A 19,477-nucleotide genomic window follows, 5' to 3' on the forward strand; every position below is an offset into this window, starting at 1 on the left:
AAGCAATAATTTTGTTATAAATGTCGCAAAACGTGCATAGCTCTAAGGACTTTGATGTCAAAAGGTTAGTGGTGAGGGAGGAAAGAGTTAAAAAATTGCAGTGATTGCAATGCGCTGAGCATTGACGAAACCCAATTTCCAAAAGCCATGGCTTAGCCCTTACCAGAAAGGCCAAATCTGATCCCTCTGGGTGGCCATAGCAACCAAAGCCTGGAGCCCTCTCTGGCTGAGCCTTCACATCTAGCTTCCAAAACACTTCCTTTGCTATCTCAAGCTGTGATCTGATGAATTCATTCCAAGCAGGATTACTGAAGAAGTGAGATTATTTATTAAGTGATCTTGCTAGGTCTTCTCTGAAAAAGTCTTACAGCTTATAAAAATGGCATCTTCCCACTCTTAATGCAGAAAGACATATCCTTTCAAGGGCAGATTTCAGTAATTTTCTGACTGGCACCTATATGACCTTTGATGAGCATAAATTATTTGTCCCATAGCCTATCCAGCTCAGAGAAAATGTCGGTCCTGTGCAGAAACAGAGGAAAATAAATGACATGTGGTGCTTAGGTGATACAACAGCTTAAGGGACGGAGTATCCTTAAATGCACACCATGCTAAATTCTCCGTTGCTCAGTTTCCTAAACTGGACATGAACTCCCCTTTTAGCTGGGCCAAATGTACTTGGGAAGCTACCAATCTGCTAGTGCTGTAGTGAACATCGTTATGTGGCCGACTGAGCTCTTATAAATCTGTTTGGGATTCCATCCTGATTACTGCATGCAAATGCTCTTACACCATTCTGTCTAGGACAAAGATCGGAGGGACCACACAGAAGCAATGATCCATCCTTTCCACCTAATTGTTGCTTGTGGTGAAGGGAAGACGGCCAGATAGGGCGTCACTTCTCACAGAACGACAGCCTCAGCTTAGTAATGGCCTTCTCTTAAGACTCTTAGATTGATGACTGACTGACTCCAGATGAGACTCACAGGACTCATCCAAAGTCTATTGCAGTAAAAGTCCACAAAAGAGTCCTGGACCTTAGTTTCTAGTAATAAAAAAATAATAAAAAGGTCAGCAAAATAACCAAGGCCTGTTCAGTATTCTACAGACGGTATTTACAAGTCTGTCTCATAGATCAGATACATTTAGAGAGAACAGGGATTTTACTGATGAAGGGATATATTGAATAGTGGGGTATAGAAAGGTAAATCAGAGGAAGGATAAGCAGAACCTCAGGTAAAAATGGTGTCCAATGAAAGACAGCCTCCTCAAGAAATAAACTGAAAAAGTATAACAGAGAATTGTAACAGCAGGGTTGGCACTAGAAGGAAGTTCTAGGTGTAGGAAGAGTGCATTTTAGAAGACTGAAGGGAGTTTTGTGTGCCAGGAATTCTGTAGTCAGCATGGGTGATGTTAAGTATAAAGTAGCAGAAGCAGGAAAAGAGAGAAACACAAGAGCATCTGTTTCAGTGTATGCAGTTTGTTGTTATAATCCAAAACACAGTTGCTCCAGGGGAAAAGAATAATACTCAAAACTGAACAATTGTGGGAAACCTATCAGGTAATAATTTGCAGTGTGAATGTATGGGGGAAGCATCAACAGAGTTTTGGAATCACAGAGAAAACTGTTATTACACTGTGTAATTTAGTAAGACTATTCAACCTTAAATTTATAGTTTGTAGGGCAATAAAGCTTCTCTATAGGTGGAAATATCAGTACCTTTGAAATAGGCAGTTGTTTTTTTGAATCCTCCTTAGTAAACAGAAGAAAAAAATTACTAAATGCCTCATCAAAATATTTAAGGTTCTCTAATTTCTTTAACATCTTACATTAGTAAGTAGAGATTATTTTCATTATTTTCATTAAAACAGAAGCTAGATTATAACTTATTCTAGAGAAACAAGAAATATTTAATTGGACTTGATCAGAGATTTCAATACAGGATATTTTAACTGCATCAGGTAAGAAAAGAAGCATCTCTCAACAACAGTCATCTAAGCACTAAGTCTTCTGAAATGACTTTGTTCTTTATATTTACAGCTTCAGATAAACTTCAGATGAAACCTTAAAAGCTCAATGCAAGAAGGACATTTTATTGTTATTGTTGACTGACTGGTAATGAAATCATTCCAAGAAGTACAGGATAATTTGCTGCCATTAATTTCATTCTTGATCTACATTTATTGCTTAGGCTAAAATATTACTCAATAATGTACATGATCATATTCTTGACTCTTCCTTTTCCTTATTGTTTCACTTATATATGACAAACATTGCTGCTGCCGAAGACAGAATTCTGGCATAACATATAGATGTTACTTGAAAGAAAATATCTAATATATATTTCGATGCATCTGATGAAGCAAACATCAAGCATACAGAATTCTAGCAACTGTAAGTCAGGGAATAGACAACCATACCGTGGGTATCATTCTTAAGAGCTGCAGTTTTATTTTACTAAATTATCTATGTTAAAAACAAATCTGTGCCTGGTGTGGAATTTCACTGCATCAAGTGTTACAATATTTTTGTTTTCATTACAAGCAGGAGAATGCATGTAGAACAAGTGTTAAGAAACATGACAATAAATTAGAATATAATTTACAAAAGCAAAAAATAATAATAATAAAGTAACAGTGTACCACATTAATACTGAGTATAAAATAATAAGCAACTAATCACAATAATACAAAGGTAATTTCAGTCTGTATTATTAAGGATATCTATGTGACATTCACTCCATTACAAAGTTCCTAATAAAATGGACTATTTTGGGGTGTATACACCCTGAGGGGTTAATCCATAGATTTTTTTGTTTTGATCTTCTTCAGCTGATAGTATTGCTCAGTAGAAGTACTGGCACCAGATTGATTTCTGCATTTATTATTCTACTATTTGATTCTAGGCCTTTCATATTTATAGCCTACACAAATAGTCCTATTGTCACTAGTTAGGAATATAACACTATTTAGCTTAGATTATATAGATGGCTACAGCGTAGCAGCAGCAATGAACTGTGCTGTGGAAACCAATTATTTTTCTTTGAAGTAGGTTTCATTTGTCAGTCTTAGTCTGAAGTGTTGCTTAGTTTGTAAATCCACATACATTCTGTGTTTTGTTCCCTTTAACAATACGATTCAATGTTGCTCCAGGGAGTTCTTTAAATTCCAGCCTCAGTGCTGTTATGTTGCAGAGTAAACATGGGACTCCCTGGTGTTCTAGCACCAGTAAGAGAGCAAAATGTGTCTTTGGAAACACTCCTTACAATTTTCCTAAGTGAGGTAAAAAAAAAAAAAAAAAAAAAAAAAAAAAAAGGTTTCTTTTGAATACATTAAAAAACCTTTTCTTGTTAGCTGAAAAGACACATTATCTTATAAACACAGTCATGCCCTGGAGAAAACTGGACCCTGACACAGAGAGGCTTCTTGCTTAAAGAATGCCATAGTAATGCCTTTCCCTTTTATCATATTTTGACCTAACCAGGGCATGCTAGCACCAAGGTGTTTTGTCAAAAGGATACAGAAAGTCAATTCACTTAACAGAGAAGGACTACACACTGCCCTTAATCCATATGTGCAACTCCCAAAGGCTGTTTACTGGTGTCAGTTTTAGCAGGAGTTGTTTACACGGTGATGAGAGCAGCAGATAAGCATATGTGAATACATGCAAGCCAACTGAAAATTAATTCCACTGGTCTCAGGTGTAAGGAAGTGAAAATACTGGCAAGAGGTAGCAGATGACAGAACTTTGATGGTCATGAATATGTGGGCTGCACAAAACCCCACTGATAGATTGTCAATATGTTGGGGGGATTTCATAGTATGAGTCCTGCTAACAACATCTACTACTCCATGTTAATTCACATTAGTAAATAGTGTGCAACACATCTGGCTTGTTCTTGGTAAGATACACTGATACACTTCAATCTCATGATATTTTGAAATTATTTTTCACTGAAAAGAGTACTTTCTTAAAAAAGTGCTATTTGAGTTAGAATTTGTAACACATTATTGTTCACATAATTTTAATTGCACTACAACAAAGGAGGCATAGTTTGACACAAAAGCACATTCATCAAGTACCTGCTGCAAACTGCAAGTGTTCAAGTACAATATATTAATATAAACAAGTACCCACTTTCCTTATCTCCTTGTTGAGTCTTGCTATTGAGAAGTGAAGGGGAAGAGGAGCACTACACTAAACATTTTTATGGTAGATTCTTTAATGTGACTTGCCTAAGCAGTTTGGTTTCACATTTAAAAATGCAAAGTAATTGGTGAATATTAAAAATATGGTAATATGAAATAAGTGGAGTATGACAGCAGAATAATTGGAATAGCTAGAATTACATTGGCATCTAGCTACTAATCCAGAGGCAGGACTTCGTTCCAGTCTCACACTGAAAGCTGCCTCAAGCTTTAAATATGATCCAGCTTTATATGGGTACTTGGCCATTTAGGTCAAGGTGACCAGACTTCATTCTAGCCACCCCTTTTCCAGTGTGCCTTACTCCTGATAGCCCAGTATGCCTTTTGGCTCAAGCACACTCGACTTCTCATTTGAACAGAACCTAGATATCCCCAAAAATCTTTTATCTTTGGTTGTAATCCTTGTCCACTCTGATGTGGACTCCTGAACTGCAGACTCACATATTCTTTTTGAAAAAAAAAATACTCTTCCACTATGGTATCAAAGAAGGGAACATGTGAAATCCATTTTAACTTTCAGCTTTGTAAAGAACTATTGTTACTACACAGGAGGCTTATCTTTTTGCACTAGAACTTCTTGGTGTTGGAGAATCAAAAGTAATGCATAAAACGGATATAGATGCCGACAAAGTTGTTTCTTTGTGGCTAGTGATGTAAACAAAAGTGAGCTGAAGTTAAAGTCTTAAATTCTAAGCAAACTGTACAGTAGCAGTGAAAGAGTTGGCCATATGGTCTTCACCACTATTGGAGTACCACTCCTCCATGGTATTGAAATATGTTCCCTTTTAGCAGAAATCTCAGCTTTGCTTGTACAATGGTAAGATGGCTATAAACCTGCAACACAGATTTCATTTCATTTCATAGCACACTTGTATTTCATGCACCACTGCAATAACTGTTGCACCTCTTAAAACAATGTCCCTCATGGTTGTTCTATTGAGTATAGCTTTATATATGGCTCACAGCAGTGTTCAGGAAATATGGATTACTCCAAAGGGAATTAGATGGAATGAAGGAAAAATACATTTCTTTAAAAAAAAAATCTGCTCCTTAAATAACAATTCCAAGCTCATTTTATAATTTAAATTGTGGTGCTGTGTCGTGAGATAAAATAGTTAACATTTTTAAGCTATGACTTAACATTTTTTTTGATTCTTCTTTACTTCCATAGTAGACCAAGTCATAACAGCTACATTTTAAACAGTTTTAAATACAAATGGATTCAGTGTCATTGCTAAGTCCATAATAAAAATTATTTTAATGGTCCAAGGAGGTAAACAGACTATTGGATTTAGTCAAAAGAACACAAATGTTCCACAGTAAGCTATTCTATATGTGTTGTGTGGATCTTTCCAATTTGGCATGCCCTCCTTATACTGTGTCCAGCACTTTGCATGAATAAATCCCACTTCACAGAAGTTAAAATAATATTGAAATCCTGTCAGCTGGGGCTGACCAGTGGTTACGTTTTCCACAGGGTAATGCATTTGCAAGGACGTCAATCTCATTCCGCTGTGTGGCTCTCTCCGATGGACACTTTTCCACAATGATAACAACAAGGCACATTCTCGTGCTTTCTGTGGGTCAGTGTCCTTGGCAGGTCTTGCAGCACATCTGTCTGAAGTATGCTCGACTGCAGAACTTGAACTTCAGCACCAGTGGACAATATGCCACTTTGTTCACATCTTTGCACTCTAATAATTAAGGGTATTAAAGAGGAAAAAAAAAATCAGAAATAAAAATTAAACTACCAAGAAAATTTAAGATTTAACATGCTTCTGCTCTATCTATCCACCATGTCCTCTTTGTAACTACTCTTCCTTAATCATCTTAGTGCATATAGTATATTTTTAAAAGCCATAATATCATTTGCAGGTCTTCTCTCCCAGAAATTTAGAAGTGTGCCCAATTTGTCTTGAAAAAATTACCATTTATTGCAATAAATGCCCACTTTAGACAGCTAGGAAACATGAGTCTTTTTTTTTTTTTTTTTTTTTTTTTTTTACAATACTTTTATAGCTTCTTTCTCAGGAGTTATTTCATTCATCTGTGAGAGGTTATCCAAAATCTATCACAATTCGCAGCATTTGGTACCATGCATGTGCATTTGTAAGAATCCTTGAAACAGTATAAGCATTGCAGTGCACAGGGATGGAGAAAACAAAGAGTGTTACAGATCAAGGCACCAACAGTGTGAGTTCAGCGACCTGGCCAAATGTTGTACTTTAGGCTCAATTCCATATGTCCACACTTTCTTCTATGCAGGAGAAAAAGGCACTTTTATGCCTGTAATAGGCATGCAAGATCTTTTCTTCATATTTGCATTTTCCCTGTATGCTGGCCTTACTGCCTCAGCAGCCCTTGTCATACTGGCAGGTAAGTGTCCCAGGAAGGGAAAAAAAAGCTCTGTCACAATGGAGCAAGGATTCCTTCCTTTTCATCCCACACCAGCTGTATCTGCAGTGACTTGTCAGTGTACATTACAGGAGCACTGCAGGAATATGCAATGGTTCTCCTGTGGCTCAGTTTTTGTTCTGCAGAAAGAAGGTGGTAACACGGAATGGAATAGTTTGGTCTATGCCCAGTTCTTACTGTGATATGTAAGAGAGATATTGCTTTATCTGAAAGATCTTTTTTACACTCAGGTTCTACATCTCAGATTTTGCTACTGCAGATTTGCTTTTCATCGGAGTGAATATTGTGGTAGGTGTCTGATAAAGGATTTACCACTCCAGTTAATAGCATTTGCGTATTTTTTTTTTTCCAGGCTGATATTAAAATAGGACTTTGGCAAGGAGCCTTGTTTTGTGGGTAGGAAAAAGGAAGAGATGTATATGGAGAAAAAGCAAAACCCACAAATCTGAAATGATGTTGCAGAAAGGATGAAATTAGATCAATTTTTCAGAAAATAATTTGTCTCAAAAGAATGCTATAAGTTTTCCATGTTGCACTCGATACTTTCTTTCTTCTACAATCTTTCTCAAATTACATAGGTATAAAGAAAATGTGAATAAAAAGGACTGGATCTAGCTGTACTTTGAACATTATCATATTTCGCGTTGATTTACTGTCTAAAAGTGAAGACTGAAGGCCAGGATCCTGTTGCTCAAAGGCCTGACAGAACAAAAGTCCTTGATTTCCAACTGTCCATAAACTAAGTATGAAAAAGATAACACACCAGCCACGTAAGAAAAGCAAGAAGTAATAGTGAAACAAACACAATCAGGATGTACAATCCTTCAGCTACTCCTATTTGTCTTGCTTCTACATACATATTTTTCCGCCAGAAAAGGTAGCTATGGGCAGTGGGGTTCAAGCTGCAAGCACGCTGCAGTGGAAAGTTATGTGCATATGAGACTTTTTAGTATTTGAACCTAGGAATGCATTAGTGAGTCTGAACTCAGGGTCTGTACTTAATGGTACTTCTGACAATGACCATGGGCATGCTTTTAGCTAGACAAGTAAAAGCATGAAATGATTTAAATTTTTATTTTATTAACTCAGATACAGTGCTTTCATTGTAATTCTTTACTTCATGATGTTTTATGCGCTATTTTTCTGATTTTTTAATTGTCTATTTGAAAACAGAGTTGGATGTCAGGAGAAAAGACACTGAGGGTAGCTGTTTGAAAAAGAGGCATGTTTCTCTATTTGCAACTGCATGTGGTCACTACTTTATTTCAAAAACTCTTCCCAAAAGAGGTCAAATATATTTCAGAAATATTTCAGGTCCCTGTGTTTATTACCACTGAGAACATGGGAGCTAAACATAGTGAATTATAAATAAAGTGAGGAATAAAAAGATTCACTTGATCTTGATGAGATGTAAAAGTTTATTCAATCCCCCAAATAACCTCATATACATCATATTTAGTTAAATACAGGTAAAGCCACTAACTGTATTTTTGCTAAAAGTAGGATTTGAAATTATCCCATTTCATGTTTCTTAATGTTTTTCTTCCTCTTGACTAAACCTGGACACTGTTCAGCCAGTGCCATTTGGACAGCAGTGAGACAATATCCTGGAAGGTGCCCACAACTTCTGTTTTAAATATTAGTTTTGAAATAGATACAGAGGCTGATGAAGTAGCCTATTCTTCACAGGACTGTCGTTGAATGGAAGAGGTTTAGCAGAGCTCTTTTTGTTCCTAGTAACTACTGTTAGCAAGTTTCAATAAACTACATATATTAATCTCTACTTTCCTTGTCAGATCAGACAATATTATGATACCAAGTATCATATTACAGTAATAAAAGCACAGAATGTCACAGTGCTGTCAACTAAAGAGACTGCAAAGGCTTACCACAAAAAATAAAAGGGGAATTGAAATGACATAAACATAGATTAAATAGTTTGTCATGTAAAGTTTCAGGTGGCCTTTTGCAGTCTAGATTCAGCAGACTTACATACTTAGAGAATAAAATCATTCTGAATACATTTCAAATCATGTGGTACATGCTGTCTGTAGTGCAATTCCAACATTAAATGTAATGGTACTCGGCAGTTGCCTCAAAACCTTATTTACAATGTTCTAAATCCCCAGTGAAGAGTTTACTGAAAACAAAGAGCTAAAGGAGATGTTTAATGTGACAAGATATATGTTAATTTTCTTTTACTAATCCTATATCCCCAGAATTTTGACTATTATTTTATGTAAACAATCTACACTTTCCCCAAGAAAGCACTTCCAAACTTTACCAATGTGATCATTACACTTGCTGAAAAATGTGCTGAAGAATACTTACTTTCTTATCTTCGGTTAGCAAAACTAAGTTGTTCAGAAATTGATGAATGGGTCCCACTGGCTGGGAGCACTGGAATTTTGGGAGTGAAGGGAACCAGGAAGTTCACTGCAGTTTGAAATAGGAAGGGAATTCCTTCAGCTAGCCCGACCCTTCTGCAAAGCAATGACTGGTTGCTGAGGGTGCTTTTTCCCCACAGTGGAGCCCAAACCACAAAGTATTAATTCTGGATGCCATGTAGACTAAGTCCCTATGTGCAGGCAGATATGCTCTGCTACATACATGCGCAAAGAGATGTCAGCACCTCTTGTGTCTAAGGATTTTTAAGGCCAAAGTACAAACAGAAAATGTTCAATACTTGCGCATTATTTTGCAAATACTCAGTTTGTGCTTCTTATATTCAGTATTTAATAGTTCTGAAATGTTTATAAATTAGGATATATATTTAAGAAATGGTTACAAAAGTATTGAAAAAAATAACTTGAAAGCATTTTTTTTTGTCTAATTTTGGGATAAGGCACCCTTAGTATTTCATGGATTGCAGCTAGATTCTTCTGAAAGGATGTAGGTATTTTAAATTGAGATTATATTTACTTCTGAGCCACTTGAGCCACTTAACCACTTACAAATAATCAGTGATTTCCAGTAAAGACCTGCAGAGCGGGACAAAAACAAAAATGGGGTGCTAAGTGCCAGTATGACTGTTGGAAACTTTCTTTCTTCTCCTTCCTTTTAATTACTCCTAGGATTTATTAGCTCAAGTAAAGTACCATGCTAATGATGCTGCATGGCTGTCACTATGGAGCTGACCAAAGAGCTGAAGTCCATCTGGAATACTGTGTGTTTTTCAACTTTTTTATTCTGTGGATCCCAACAATGTTCCAGTGAAGGTCTGGGTCTCTGGAAAACACTATGGCCAACAGACTTGCTTTTCATAGTTACCCTGCACAGTTCTTCTTTAAAGAAGTCCACGAACACTAAGTATCCATATATCACAGACAGAAAATCCCAGACAGAAAAAACAGATCACCTTATTTTCCTGGTGTTAAAGAATTACTAACGCAATGACTTGACCTTTTCATCTTGAAGAGGAGACTGAGACTTAATCATGCACACTTAAAAAAATCTTACTACCTTCCTTACTTTGGAAAAAAGACAACTTCTGTGTTTGGAAATAAAATAACAGCTGTTGAGCTTAAAGGAGAGAAAGTTTCTTACATTGATAATAATTGCCTAGGAATTACTTAGGAGTACTAAACATAGAAATGGAAATTAAAGTGACCAAAGAAAATTCTATTATGATGATGTATTTCTAATGAAAACATGGGATGATAAGTGTCTATTTAAAATTAAAAACTCCAAGTGATAAATTATCATGCTCACAAACAATTATCAGTGTATTTCTAGGAAGATTTTAGTACACTCTCTTTCATTAAGATGTCTACACTGACAGACTTTTATGACAATTTTGAAACTATGGTGTGAGCCTAAATGGATACAGAAGGTTATTATATGAACGTCAAATAAGGGAAGACTAGCTTTTTTTTTTTGAGTAAAAATCAGAGCACTTGTTCCATATAAACAGGACATCAAACTACACTACAGTTGGAGAACCACTGCAAAAGCCACTCTATTTACATTAATTATGCTAAAGGAGTAGTCATATTGAGATTGTGAAATGAAGCACTCAAAATTTAGGGAATACCTGTTTTAAAAGAACTACAACTGCTGTGCAATGTTTCGTGATTTTCAGACATGTATTATGATGATTTTTGACTGCTTTTTCCGTTCCACACAAAATTGAATGTAATCATCTAGTGAACAACTATTCTAAATTTTTATGATCAGCAAGGAAACTTTTTGCTGCCTAGCACTCAAATTCTACTTTGAAGACAGAATTTCCCAAGAGGTTTACATGGGGAATTTATGAGTCCAGACCTGGAACCCTTCATAAACATTAACACACTTATTTTGACATTATTATCTACTATATTCTGTAACACAAATTATGTTATGATGAAGATAGATAATAGTCTGATTAAATTAGTCTGTATTGTGTAAAAATACTGAAATTATTTCGAACAGGCATTATGAATGCAGGAAATTCAAAGTTAATTAGAAGAAGCTGATAAGTCAGTCACAGTAAACAAACAGAATTGTAGCACCATGTAGCATTAAATGTGTAGTCCCAGTTTTTCAATGAACATGTGATTAAATAATTTTGCCTGCTCCATCGCTGATAGAGTGGGTACAAACTTAATGGATTAAGAAGCATATCATGTTATCCCTGCTATCATGAACATTTCTATTCACCAATATAGAGACTGGAAGATTAATGACACAAAATGATAGCAATTTGTCTGTGGCTACATATGGTTTGTTTGCTTGTTTGTTTAAACAAAGAACCTGTATGTAGCATGTAGCTTCTCATTGACTTCACCTTTGAACTACATTGACTAATTAGAGAATAATTGCAAAAAATTAAGTCACAGTCTGGGCAATGATATAATGTAGATTTCTAATAATAAATGAATGCAGTAATACTGACCACCTCACTTCACTCTTTCTTTCTTTTCACTCAGACTATATTATCTTAAGATGGCAAACTTACCTTCCGTGTTGGAAATGGGAGTACTGTCACATTTACTTTCACACTGCTGCATTGATGGAGGTCTAAGTGTTTCTGGACACTCACTAGATGCTTGTCCGGTATATGAGAGGCACTGTACTGTTCGCATCTGTTGCCCAAGACCACATTGTGCAGAACACTAAAATTAAGACACACAAAAAAATGAAACAACTCAGATTTAATTTTTAGTAATATAGCAAGACAACAGGAGAGCAGTCAGGAACAAATGTGTACGTTTGTCTATGTACACACAGGCACATTTTTAAAAAGGCATCTGGAGAGATTTGGTTAATACAGAAAATTATTTTCATAAAATATTTAGGATGTTGCTTTTTTGACAGCATATACAAGCATTTGTCTTTCAAAGAAAATAAAACAGTGCAATGTTAGCTTCTTAAACTGCTCAGATTTGAGGTAAGAGAATAAAATTTACACTATTTCATATATCATGTATGAGGTTAAGTGCATATTTTCAGTAGAGAAATCATCTAGTTTACAACAAAGAAAAAAAAACAAGGAAAACGAATTCAAATCTGCTAACAGATTTATTATAGGAACAAAGAGAAGTATCTTTCAAACAAAAATACTTTGTGGTTTCAAAACATTTTTGAATTTCTATATCTCAACAGTGGTTTTAAGACTTACATCAATTTAAGAAAAATATGTATCTGAACAATTAATGTAAAAGAAAAGATGGACTGCAAAGGAATTACACTGTAATACCACAAATGATTGTTTCCTGATTAGTCAATCTGCTAAAGTGTTTTATTTTCACTACAGGCAAATTTATCAGCAAATTTAGAAAATATCAAGTTATAATTTAATAACAGGCCCTTTATCATAATTAAGATGGAAAAAAAAAAGGAAGAAAGAAAGAAAGAAACTCAGTACATCCTATTTAGAAACACTGCATAACTGGTGGCACCATTCAGCCTGTGCTGTAACAACTTAGAACCTCAATAATTAAGCATATTTTATACAAAATTATAAAAAATCTCTGAGTTCTTTGGTCTGCTATATATCTTTCTGTACAGTAAAATATACTAAAATGGCTTTGTATTTCCATCAAGTTTCTCAAACTAAATTATATATGTTTTAAAACTACTAAAGCTCACAACATTGCTGTATTGCAAACTGCCCTTCTATTAAACTTTAGTAAGGACTAGTTAATTTATAAAGCATGCATATGGAAACTCATACAGCAGAAACCAGATTATTGTCAACAAATCCCTTCTAGTTCAGCAATTATCACTCTGCACCATATTTCAATCTGAGATAGACAGATGAATAGCTTTCCCTTCAGTCATGGGAACCATCCCTTACTCATTTCCAGTAACACTTTTACGCTTAGTAGGTGGTAGAGCCTGATATATAATGAGTAGGAGACTAACAGCAGTAAATACTTATATGGACTATCTTACCTGTCCCCAGTCTCCAGTAACCCAGCGAGGAGGAGGACATCGACCTAAACTACAGCGGATGCGGACTGGAGGTTTACTTTCCTCTTGGCATTGAGCAGCTGGAAAAGTTTTTAAAAGATCGCTGCTTTTGCACAGAACAATTCGGTGTTTAAATCCTGGACCACACTTTGGTGTGCACTGAAAAAATATTGGTACAAACAAATAATGAAAATTCCAGTAAAAGGTCAGTACAAGTTTTAAGAAATATTACGGAGAAGTTGAAGGAGATATTTATGTTCTTACAAGTTCTTATAAAACTATAATTTTCCCAAAATGGTAGTTTTAAAATTATTAGAAACACAAACAAGCTGGCTGATGACTGCTTTATTAAGTTAAATCTTTTATAAGTTTTAATTTAATAAAAGTATATTTCCTTTGCTATTTATGTGACTATATCATTTGCTTTTGTACATGAAAAACTTTAGGTTAGGTTTAAGATAAGCACTAAGTAAAAGATAAGTAACTTAAGATAAGCTGCAAAGTAAAAAGGTCTGCCACATGTATCATTATTATGAAACAAACTTAAGTGTAGTTATTTCAGAAACAAAGTAGAACTCACTGTTCTACTTTTTTTAACACAAATCTTGTACACCCTAAGCATATGTCTACTAGAAAACTAGGGGAAGAAGTGAAGGAAGAGAAGAAAAATCTGGCTGAAATGAAGAAAGAATTAAATATTGATGCTAAATAGAGATCAAAAGAGAATGACAATGAATATGTCAGGTCTTCCGTGTCATAATCATAACTTCTTTTGGTCCAAATTCTATGGAATATTGTATTTTTTCCACAAAATTTCACATAAAATGCATAAAACCTTAAAGCAGGAACTGGAAACAAGTGCCCCTTCCTAGCTCACTGCTTAAAAATCACTTGCATTCTATCTCCTCTTCCTGGCAATGAAGCATTCTGTGAAAAGTCAACAGGAAGGAGAGAGAAGGCTGGAAGGACCTGCCACCATCATAAGGGTAGTCTACAGATTTGTGATCAGTTCACTTTGAGAAACAGCAGGATACATAAAGACTTGAAACTACTCAGAGTTGCAGAGAGTTGTGTTCTGTACTCTGGGTGGTGCATTCTAAAACCTGAAATACTGTAAAAACACAAATAGCAAGCTATCACCAGCTGAGAACTCGGTTAGTTAGACATGCTGAAAAAATGTCTTCTAAATAGAGGACTTTGGAGAGGATATGTGGAGAAATATCCAGCACGTGAATCACTGCGTGACTTTGGGAAGAGGTTGACACTCAGCTTCTCTTATGCATCAAGACAGGCGAAAAGTATAACTTCCAATAATCAGTTAAATAAATGTCAAAATCCAGTGTGCCTATGGAGTTTTATAATCCCAAGAATATGGTAGCAAATAAACAAGAGTTTGAGGATTGGCACTTGAGTTTAGGTGTATCTGTTTTCTAGTCTTGTTTGAAAACACATTTTTAAATCTATGTCTAAACTGCAACTTGAGGAAAATCTTTCAGCTATTTGTACCAGTTATAGATAAAAAAAAAAAAAAAAAAAAGCCACCACTTTTTGGAGTTACTCGTAGTTAAAATTCCACTAAGATAGACTACACCCTGTACCAAGAACTGAAAGCAAAGTAAGGAAACAGGCTGCCTACAATAATACTGAATCACCAAAACTAAAAAGCATCAATAGAAGCTAACATAAATTCATGTCTCCAAAGCAAATGAAAGACAAAATACCCACTCAAAGAAAAACAGAGAATCATGTTCCCCACTACCACAAGCCTGTTGAATTTTTGACTCAGTGGAAGTCATGACTAACAGTAATATGAATGCAAAGTAAATGTACTTGTCTCTGATAAGGTTCTTCCCAAGAAATCTTTATTTTTTGCTGTTTTATTATCTAGAAATATATAGAAGTAATTTACAGTGTGCAGAAGAACTCACCTCGACTACTTCAAAGTATTAATTTTTTTATGGCAAAATTGATGTTACCTAAGAATTATAGAATCATATAACATCCCAAGCTGGAAGGAACCCACAAGGATCATCAAGTCCAGCTCCTGGCTCCGCACAAGACCACCCCAAAATCAGACCAGATGTCTGAGAGACTTGTCCAAATGCTTCTGGAACTCTGACAGGCTCAATGCCATGACCATTGCCCTTGGGAGCCTGTCCCAGTGCCCGACCACCCCCTGGGTGCAGAACCTCTCCTTAACACCCAGCCTAACGCTCCCCTGTCCCAGCTCCATGCCGTTCCCTCGGGTCCTGTCGCTGTCCCCAGAGAGCAGAGCTCAGCGCCTGCCCCTCCGCTCCCCTCGTGAGGGAGCTGCAGGCCGCCATGAGGCCTCCCCTCAGCCTGCTCTGCTCGGGGCTGAGCAAACCAAGGGACCTCAGTCGCTCAAACATCTTCCCCTCTAGACCCTTCACCAGCTTTGTAGCCCTCCTTTAGACACTCTCTAACGGTTTTATGTCTTTCTTATACTGTGGTACCCAAAACTGCACACAGTACTCAAGGTGAGGCCGCACCAGTGCAGAGCAGAGCAGGACAATCCCTTCCCCTGACCAGCTAGCAGTGCTGTGCCTGATGCACCCCAGGGTACAGAGTTAGCCCCTTTTGCTGACAGGGCACACTGCTGTCTCAAGTTCAACTTGCCATCAACCAGAACCCCCTGATCCCTTTCTGTGGGACTGCTCTCCAGCCTCTTGTCCCCTAGCCTGTACATATATACAGGGTAGCCCCATCCCAGGGGCAGAATCTGGCACTTGCTCTTGTTAAACTTCATATGGTTGGGGATTGCCCAGCCCCCCTAGTCTGTCAAGCTCTCTCTGTAAGGCCTTTCTACCTTTGGCAGTCAACAGCTCCTCCTAATTTAGAGCCATCCACAAACTTACTAAGTATACCTTCAAATCTTGCACCCAAGTCAATTATGAAAACACGAAAGTGATCTGGCCCTAAAATGGAGCCCTGTGGAAGCCCACTAGTGTCTGGCTGCCAGCTCAATGTAACCGCATTTCCTACAAACATTTTGAGCCCAACCCAACAGCCAATTGTTTTGTCTAGCTGTATGCTGGACATCTTGTCCAGAAGGATACTGTGAGAAACAATATTGAAAACTTGACTGGAATCCAAAATATTACATCTATTGGCTTCGATGATTACATTCTGCTGGACAAGCCACTGTTAGTTTTAATATACATATGGGTATTTTTATAGAAACACAGAATCATAGAATGCTTTGGGTTGGAAGAGATCATCTAATTCCATGCCCCTGCCATAGGCAGGGACACCTTTCACTACACCAGGTTGCTCAGAGCCCCATCAAACCTGGCCTGAAACACTTCCAGGGCTCCAGCCCTTCTCTTAAAGACATTAATTAATCTCTATATTTACAAAATAAATTTGTTTCTCTGTCCTACAAGACAGAAAAATTATTGTTAATTAATTTCTTGTTAATTATCATTTAAAGTAAAAAAAAAATATAACTATACTGATGCTCAGCAACTACATTAGCATATGAAAGATTTTAAAAATTTCTTAATTTTACCTAGTCTATTTTTCATATAAAAGCAAAGCTTTAGAACTTCCATTCCAGAGAAATGGAGCAAAATTTGCCACAGACTTCAAGGGAAGCACTATTTGACTCTTCTATTTTCACTCTTGTTTTCTGTACAAAAACAGAGGCAGCATTTTCATGCTTCTGTCAGAAAATCATATATTTGATGTATATTACAGAGGGATTTATATATATTATCTTTCTGGGAACAATGAGCAGAAAAAATAGCTTTTTTCCTCATTATATTAAAATGTTATCATTGGGCAAAATTTGTACAAGAAAGAAGTCAGCACTTTTTCACAACCAGATGCTTAGCAGAGCTTTAACCTTTAGATGAGAACATTTGTGTTCAAAATTATAACACATTCCTACTCTATAAAAGGTTGGATGTGAAAGCTTCTATGTTGACAGTTCCAAGGATGACATAACAGTCAGCAAAGTCTGCAGAAAGCAGCTACAATGGAATGCTTATATTTGATAGTATTTAAGACATGTATGTATGGCTCCATAATTTGTCAAATGGATACTACTACATGTTAGTATTGAGACAATGTCCAAATATTTCAACCAGAAATGAAGTACCATGGTAATGGTCACAAAGAGCTTAAAACTATCAATGCCACAGATATGATGTGAAAGAGTCTTCAACCGAACATCCTTTTCTACTCATCCATTCTTTCCTTCTCACTCCTACCAAGTCAAATTCATTCTCAACGGGCTGCATTATGCTATACCTTTTTAGATAAGAACAAGGACCATTTAAAATATTTTCTGCCTTGATTTAAATTCCCTACTTCTTGTGTGAAATGCCAACAAACAATGGGGTAAAAAATACCGTTCCACATGTAGATCAAGACATATTTTAAAATTCACTGTGTCATTTCATGAAGTCCTGCTCTAAACTGAGAAAAGTTTCTGAAACGTTTTTTCCTGCAGGCTTCAAGATATAAAACTGACAATTTTTTATAGAATCAATTCAAAAAAAATATCTGTTATCTTAAAACTGTATAGAACTAGAGACAGATCCAGGTACGATCTGTGAAAGATATCTGTTTTATGATATCAAATCATTTACAAAACCTGGTACAAATAACAGTAAGTTTAGAATATAACCAAAAACATCTGTATGATAAAGTAATGAAAATAAAACAAAAAAAAAATGAAGTTCACACTGTATTTTAGAAGAACTTTCTTTACATAGAAGTTCACTAAAATGGCAATTAATTCCTAATTCCTCATGGAACAAAACCAACAGTTGAACAGTATAGCATATTAACACATTTTCTTTTGTTCAAAGAAAAATAATGTATATAATGGGGAAAAAAGTCTGCACAAGTAGTTTCTTCAGCTGAGAAGAACGCATGGAGATTATATAGGCATGAAATTCAGAAAGTAAGGAAATGAACCTCAACACCTTCTATGGTAGCTCACAACACATGAAGATATTACTACTTTTAAGTTCTGCCATAATGTTTAGACTATTATTACTAATAATGAATGGAGTCTCCATTATTGGAGGTATTCAAAAGCCATCTGGACATGGTCCTGGGGAACTGACTCTAGGTGCCTCTGCTTGAGCAGGACAGTTGGACAAGATGACCTCCAGAGGTCCCTTCCCATTTCAACTGTTCTGTGATTCTGTGAACCTGTATTAAAAAATTATGGCAAGAGCTGATCTGTACTACTGGTACGGCCACTCAGAGCAAGGTTAGTAGGCCTTCTTCTTTGTGCTTTGAATTTGTAATGATTTTTGGAGATAAAACTATCCGTGGACAGAAGAGATCTGTGCAATCACAAGCACATTAACCTTCCTGATTGTTTAGAGTGCTTTATAATTTCTTTTGAATGAAAAACTGTTTAAAGACAAGCAAATATACAGGAAACAGGATACAACGAATCATGGGTTTATCATTGATAGATTATTCCAGTTTACTCCAACAATCTTCTTTCGGTTTTTTTTTTTTTTTTTTTTTCAGAAAGAGGAAGCATAAGATTTCTAACCTCTGGGCTTCAGTAAAGTGGTCATCCTCAATGGTGTTTGAGAGATGCTACCTGCAAAGACCTTCTAGGATCAGCCATGGGACTGGATCTAATTCATATTTCTTTATAGTTTACTTCATACTTTACTTTATACTTTACTTATACAACAGTTGTTTTATTTGTCGTGTTACTGAAATTACTGAAATTAGCAGCTAGCACAGGTAACTAACTGACCTTGGTGCTAAAGAGGTATGCTTTAAAGAAAGAACTGGAAACCTTGAAGACAAGAATAACTGAAATGAAGTGAAATTTGGCAGTATGAAATACAAGAGAACCCTTAAAACAAACAAACAAACAAACAAGAATCTCTATTTAAACTGGTAAATCACTAACTGAAATGAAAAAGAAAAAGAGGATAAAGTTATGGATGTACTAACAGAATGTAAGAGCTTAAGTAATCATTATGTGATGTTTGTGGAACAGAAAAAGGTATACCAATACACCATATGTTATAGTTATTTTCAGTAGAGGCAGGAAACAAAAGAACAAGGCACATACAAAATTGCCTTTGGGATAATATATAGAAATATATATATAGACTTCAAACTGAAACATGAAAGCAAAATGTGATCAGGGTTAATTCCTTTCTCATGAATAATAGCTGGAAAAGAAGTAGGGTTTGTTTCAGATAACAAAAGCAAACATGTACAAACTGGTATGGAATTGGAACATTTCTTGCAATCCAAGGAGTAAAATTCAGGAATAATTTTCCAAGAAGCAATATGACAGCTCCAAATTAGCTATTTTTAAAACACAGTTTAATCCGTTTATGAAAGTAATTATATTATATTGCTGCATTTGACAGAAGGGCCACAGACAGGAAAACCTTCCTTGTAAGTATTACAAAGGCTACATTGAGATAATGAGAGGGGTGATAAA

The 19,477-nt window shown here is 36.0% G+C and overlaps 1 protein-coding gene across 8 annotated transcripts in view; it reads right to left on the reverse strand.

Annotated features, from left to right (window-relative positions):
* Positions 1 to 224: 224 nt before the first annotated feature.
* ADAMTS6 (ADAM metallopeptidase with thrombospondin type 1 motif 6) overlaps positions 225 to 19,477 on the reverse strand; it is a 160,378-nt gene continuing 141,125 nt past the window's right edge. For 6 of the 8 annotated variants that reach the window (XM_048079500.2, XM_013180567.3, XM_048079501.2 and 3 more), the window contains 3 exons: positions 13,003 to 13,179; positions 11,564 to 11,720; positions 226 to 5,903 (listed from right to left, as the gene is read on the reverse strand). In XM_048079500.2, coding sequence (XP_047935457.1) covers positions 5,794 to 5,903; positions 11,564 to 11,720; positions 13,003 to 13,179 — 444 coding nt within the window. In that variant the 3' untranslated portion in view covers positions 226 to 5,793. Of the gene's footprint in view, positions 5,904 to 11,563; positions 11,721 to 13,002; positions 13,180 to 19,477 lie in introns of all 8 variants that reach the window. The other 2 variants (XM_013180568.3, XM_048079505.2) reach the window with 1 other exon arrangement.

Source organism: Anser cygnoides, chromosome Z (assembly GCF_040182565.1).
Source record: "Anser cygnoides isolate HZ-2024a breed goose chromosome Z, Taihu_goose_T2T_genome, whole genome shotgun sequence".
Taxonomy (NCBI): Eukaryota; Metazoa; Chordata; class Aves; order Anseriformes; family Anatidae; genus Anser; species Anser cygnoides.